The sequence below is a fragment of the Plectropomus leopardus genome, unplaced genomic scaffold (genome assembly GCF_008729295.1).
Source record: "Plectropomus leopardus isolate mb unplaced genomic scaffold, YSFRI_Pleo_2.0 unplaced_scaffold16354, whole genome shotgun sequence".
Taxonomy (NCBI): Eukaryota; Metazoa; Chordata; class Actinopteri; order Perciformes; family Serranidae; genus Plectropomus; species Plectropomus leopardus.
In genome coordinates, this window is record NW_024617560.1 from 1 (window position 1) to 6,393 (window position 6,393).

Genomic DNA, 6,393 nt, shown 5'->3' on the forward strand with positions numbered 1-6,393 from the left:
TGTTACCTCTGTGGGTCTGGGGAGGCTCCTCTGAACAGACGTGTGCCGTAGCTTCAGCTCCTTCTCCCTTTCAGCATCCCGCACAGCCTGAAAAAAAAAACACACACACACACACACACACACACACACACACACACAAGTAAACCTTTGTATGACAGCTGTTATTTGACCTGCAGGTACACACACATGGGTTTTTATTATTTTATTGAGGTTATTTACTCTTGAGCGAAACTCAAGCCAGGGTTCATACACTATTTTAAGGTCAAATTCAAGCACTTTCAGATCCATTTTCAAGCTTTTCAAGCACCCTAAAGCTTTGGTTAATGATATATTAATACAAATACATATACACTCAAAATTATTTTACTTCTTTAGCACATTAAAAGATATTTATTACGCTATAAATAACCAAGATCTAAGCTAAGCACAACATTAAAATTCAACCATTTTCAAGGATTTCAAGGACCTGTACGAACCCCGTGTAGCGTGCATACCTGTTTGCGTGCCTCGATGTCTGCTGAGTCCTCAACGAATCCCGTCTCTGTCTCCGTTTCCTCGAGCTCCTTCTCTGCGTTTTCGGGAAGAACGATCTCAAAGTCGTTCTTTGGAACAGGAAGTGACATCAGGCCCTGCCTCAGCTGCTGCAGGCTCTCCCTTTGCTGTGTGTGACGAAGAGACGCAGAGGTTAATCCCTTTTCTTTTCTGAATTACAGTTAACCTTATTAGTCTCGATTTTGCTGACATTTTATTCCAAACTGCACCATCAGAGTTTGACAGCAGGCGGATTTCCAACCTCTAAAATTGTGAAAACAAATTGTGACTATAAAATATGTTGAAAATACTCCTTTTGATTGCAGGTAAGTTTTTGAGGTGGTATTTCACGGGATTCAAAAAAGCCATATTTTGGAAAAATCAAAATATATAATAATAATAAGTTGTCACTTCAGCTGCCTCTCCTCTCCTGTGAGAGAAAAGAATCTAGCATGACCCTAAATGACAGAAAAATGAAAACAAGACAGAAAAGTTTTGCACATCTGTAATGGGAACCCGTCTAGTGTTGCCTCGAAACGTAAACGCATTTGTAACGAAATATTATGCAGCATCATCAGCACCAGATATTTAAACGTGTGTGAAGAGAGTGTGTATTTACCAGGTGTTTAGCGTACGCGGGGTCAGACAGCTGCTCCTCGCTGTTAATATTCAGTTTGTCTCTCAGCGGAGTTCGCCCGGGGGTCAAACCCGGGGTCGCCGTCCCGCGCGGGGTCATCGCTCCTCCAGCTTGAGGAGTCATGCCCTCCTGCCCCTGACCTTGTGAAGGTGTTCTGTTCGAGATGACCACGAATGTTAACACTTTCAGTACCAGCTGGATTATCACTTAAATGTTCATATCGGCGGTGTATCGGCTCAGACAGGTTACAGCGATGTTACCTGAAAGGTGTACTGAGGACAGTGTTGGGCGTCTGGACGAGCTGCCGCTGAGGCGTCACTCCACTGAAGTCGCTCTCGTGCAGCGGCGTGTTGAGGCCTCCCTTCAGAGGGGTGTCGATGTTGGTCAGAGCCATCAGGTTCTGAGCTTCCTAAAAACACACAGACACAGGAGCAACATATCAAACACAGAAAGTTCCTTGAATTCAGTTATCGAAGAGTTTTGACAGACATGATGTAAATGTTTTTTTGCATGATGGACAACATAAATACTAATGAGCGTTTATGAGCTGTACTTGTATTTGTCTAGCTCTTTTTTTACTGCTTTTATTGATCAATGGCAAGTTAGCACATCATAACTGTCAAATAAATCCACATAAAACATCCTTAATTTCATTAATAATTCATTGCATTTTACTCTACTTTTATGCTTATTTTATTAATAATGTCATTTGGTTATATTTGATTTATTTTATTTTCCATTTTATGTTATGCATTCTGTGCAGTCATTTTTTATCCTTATTTTATCTTACTTTTACTTGTATTATCAAGTGGATTTTATCCATTTGAAGATGCATTCTATGTATTCTATTCAGATTTGATTTTATTTTCACATGCAGGTTTTATTTCTCTTTTTGTCTTTTATGTGTTTTAATGTGAAGCACTTGGTGCATTTAATTTCTGTCTTGTAAAACACGTTGGATGAAAGGTGCTATCCAAATAAAGTTTTTTATTATTACTGAAACATAACGGATAAAATAGAATCATAAATAAATAAGTATACATCAGAAATATACTATACAAGTACACCTAATACTTTCCATTGAGACTCTAAAGACGTCTGTGTGTTTATCTTCTGTGGCGTTACATATGTTTAAATACATGTTCAGTGCACGTGTGTGTTACCTGCAGTATCCTGTCCTGTGCAGCAGGGGTGCGTGGGGTCCGTAGCCCCGTTGCCATGGCGTTGGTGACGCTGTACTCCGACAGAAGGGCGGAGGAGGCTGAGTTTCCGCTTTCACTCTCCTCTGCAGCTTGGCGGGCGACCTCACTGGCGACGCCAAGTTTGACGACTTCCTCCAGCTCGACATCACTGATCTATGAAGAACATGAAATAAAAACAAATACTACATAAGTTCTGGACTAACACAGCTGTTAAAAGATTTATTGGGCGTTTAAGTTACAGGTGTGTCTTTGTTACCTGCGGTGAAGGTAAAACCAGTTTGGAGCGTTTCTTGGTGAACTCGGCCACTCCGCTGGTCTGCAGGATGGCAGACGGCAGGTCGCTCTCTTTCTTCTTCTTGATCTTTTGTTTGTCTTTCTTTCTCTCCCTCTCCTCCTGCTCACTAACCACAAACACACAGAAAAACGTATGAATAAAGACCACAGGTTCACCGGGTGTCCTACAACAACATTGTATTTGTGAATATGAAGCTGAATTATAGTTGAATGTGACCCACCCCCCCACACACACGCATGCCAACATGGATTTAAAACCTGTGCAATTTCATTATCAAAACGTGCAATTTCATTATCATTTCCATGTGCAATTGATGTTTATTGGTGTAAATATATATATTTTTTAACAGTTGAGTTTTGCTTCCTGTTTATACTGTTGATATTGTTCTTTTTGTTTTATCTATCTGGTCCATTCTTTGCTTTGATATCCATTTGCTGCTGTAATAATCAAATTTCACCACTGTGGAACTAATAAAGGATTATCTTATCTTTTTGTGTATTTGTGTGTTTATTTGTCTCATCCAAACTGTGTGTGTGTATAAAGTTGTGTGTACTGTTACTGACTTGCGCAGCTCTCCATCCAAGTGCTGCTGTCTGAGTCGTTTGAAGTTTGGCTCCAGAGCGTTGTATTGCTCCATGCTGGTGTCATAGAAACCCTTAAAGTGAAGACAAATTAACAATTAATAATCTGCAACGTGAAGTTCGGCCCAGATGTTGTGCTGCTGGTTTTGTTGCCTATTTCAAGGATTCAAGGATACTTTGTCATTCTGACCATGAAAAACATGAAGGAAAACAAAATACAATGAAATACAATACAAAAACCAATAAACTGCATGAGAAAATAATAGATAATAGTAAATAACAATAATAAATACTGGGTAATAACAGATACTAGATCAATAAAAACATAATAATAATAATAACAGTAAAAAAAACAACAAAAAAAACCCAACAATATTAAAAATACAATTTTAAATAGATTTAAAAATTTACCGCTGCAGGTTTCTTTTCAAAGGGGATTTCAGCGTTGTAGTCCACTCCTCTCTTCTTCTTCCTTTTCTTCTGAACATCGATTCCTGCCGCTCTCAGCTCTCTGCGCTTCTGCAGAGCAGCCAGCCGTCTGCAGCAGAAACACGGGGACACTTAGTTATGTACGCAAGTTTTTAGGCTATCACATCCCTATAATTACAGCTATGGACAATAGACATGAAAAAATTATATGTGAATCAAAAATGTTTGAAGAGGAGAAATAAAAACCCAGTATTTGTAACTATTGTGTGATTTTGTGTGTGTGTGTCAAACCTGGCTTCCTCCAGCTGTTTCTCTCTGGCCTTCCTCTTGGCCTTCTTGCCCTGCGTGTTGGCCAGTCGAGCCCTGGCCTCCGACAGCATCTCCAGCTCGTCTGCAGACAAAAAAACAATTAACATGTCACAAATCTACAGGCTGAATTTGATTGATGTGAACAGATAAAAAGAGTAAAAAAAACACAACAAAATTTAAAAGGCATATATGACACAGCGAGGGCACTTAAGTCAATATTCAAAAGGACCAGGGTGCATTTAGTCCCTTGGATAGGACAAAGCTTAAGTAAAAATGCTCACATACCTTCGTCCATGTCCACAGGATCGGGTCTGGCAGGTTTAGTTTCAGGATTGGGGTCGATCTCTCCTGGTTTTAACTTCCTGGGGTCGTCTCCCACTTCTTCCTCATTGTCTCTTTGCGCTGCCTTGTCTCTAAAAACACAAAAACAAGGATAAATTAATTGTGAATCAATGCCATATGCAACAATCTTAATACAGGGTCTGGTAGAGTGTGTTTTTACACTATAATTACACAAAGGTAAGGCATATTGGTGTATAAGTACATTTAAAATTATATAAAATCTTACAGCAGGTATTCATAGTGCTCCAGACACTGGGCAGCAGTGCGTCCTATGATGGGAGCAATGGTCCTCCACTGAGTGGGCATCAGCTTGGCCAAATGGAGCAGCTTCTCCTCCTCTTCTCTGGACCATTCTGTTTTCTTGATGCTGGGGTCCAACCACTCGTACCTGCAGACAGACACAAAAACCAAAGGGACAGAAAAGGTTATTAAAACAGGAAATCTAATCCAGATTGAAAAATGATTTTGCAGGACAGACTTAAGTGCAGCAGAGGACAGAAGGACAAAGAGAAAACGTGCAGAAACATGGCCGGTTAAAACTACAACACAGGCAATCGCAGACAGAAATTCATGCATAAGGAGTTTTACAAACCACTGTAATTCATGTTATGAAAATTGTGTATTTCCAAATGCAGGGCTGTCAAGACTCACCATCTGGCTTTGCACTGTTTGGCAGACTTTCGGTGCAGCAGGGAGGCAATTCGAGACCACTGGTTTTTCCCATATTTCATCACCGCCGCCTTGAGGATTTCATCCTGCGAGAACGAGAAAAGAGACAGAAACAGAGACAAATCTGTAAATATTATCCTGCCACATCCAACAACCAATTCAATCAATCACATCGTTTGATCACACTGACATTTATAAAATACTAATGATTAGTATGAACAGTACGACATTCTCATACTGTTGCAACCTGTGCCTGTTGTATTGTAGTTAAATTTCAAACTGTGATCCATAAAGTACAATAATCATTAACTTATCTATCTTTACTACCTTGCATTTAATTTTGCACTAATTTTGGTCCACATCACAGAAGTATAACGGTTTCCGTGCATTAAAAGTCTTTCACTTCTTTAACACGGTTTTTACGTGTAAGCAACTTAAAAATGTGTTTATAGTAATAAAAATCACATAATTAAAGTACATAATGTACTTAATTACCAAAATCATGCACGTATGTTTTAAGCTGGATGCTCAGAAAACGTATTCCGCACGATTTAAAGAGAGTTTAAGTGTTAATGTCTTCAGTGAAACGAGTGTTTTTATATCCACTCCTACTTTCTCTAAATCGGATCATACAGTCTGTTCGTGTTCGTTTTTTGTTGCAAGCTGTTGTATTGTAATTAAATGTGCGTCTGTGATCAATAAAGCACAACAATTATTAAGTTATCTACCAATACTGTTGTGATATCTTAACGTAGCTCACTTGCTAACATTTGCAGAGTCTTGCAGGCTGAAGTCGTGTTTACAAACGACGCAGCCATCTTCGCGGACCAAATACGCAACAAACATGTAAAATCACACAAGTACTAATGTAAAATAAACTCCTCCGATATAGTAAACAGCACCACAACAAGCAAAACTCGCCACACGGGCGACATGCAGGTCTAAATCCCGTTCAGAGCGCAGCTAGCTTCATGCTAACTGCTGCTCGTAGGTTTACGGTTAGCGGTTAGCATCGTGCTAACGCGGCTAGCCGTGTAAACACGCACCTCCGTGTTGCGCCACACGCCTCCTTTGATCATAATTCGCGGCATCTTCGCAGCTTTTTTCTTTCTCCACCTGCAGAAAAACTGTTCAAACTGATTTTTCAACCAGTTATGAAGAAAAGTTTAAAGTTTGACACTGAATCCGATGAGAGGAGCAGCGCGCGTGCACCGCTCAGGACACCGGAAGCTAGACTGCGAAGAGTCACCGCCGAAATGCACTATGGGTATTACTTGTTGACTTTCCCCGGATGTTACGACAAAATCGGTCCCCCTCGCCAGTTGGTCCCCCCTTAAATATACCCTTAGCCCAAAATTAATCCATGTATCCAAACTGTTTTGTTTTGACATTTTTAGA

General features: G+C 40.1%; 1 protein-coding gene across 1 annotated transcript; it reads right to left on the reverse strand.

Annotated features, from left to right (window-relative positions):
- Positions 1-6: 6 nt before the first annotated feature.
- cdc5l (CDC5 cell division cycle 5-like (S. pombe)) lies at positions 7-6,227 on the reverse strand (the record flags this gene model as incomplete). Its single annotated transcript, XM_042514815.1, has 13 exons — positions 6,042-6,227; positions 4,978-5,081; positions 4,553-4,714; positions 4,270-4,397; positions 3,967-4,066; positions 3,658-3,784; positions 3,229-3,320; positions 2,627-2,771; positions 2,332-2,523; positions 1,429-1,577; positions 1,151-1,322; positions 495-659; positions 7-87 (listed from the first exon to the last, which is right to left on the reverse strand). Coding segments are annotated over exons 1-13 (1,662 nt in total), but the record flags the coding sequence as incomplete, so codon positions are not given.
- Positions 6,228-6,393: the final 166 nt, after the last annotated feature.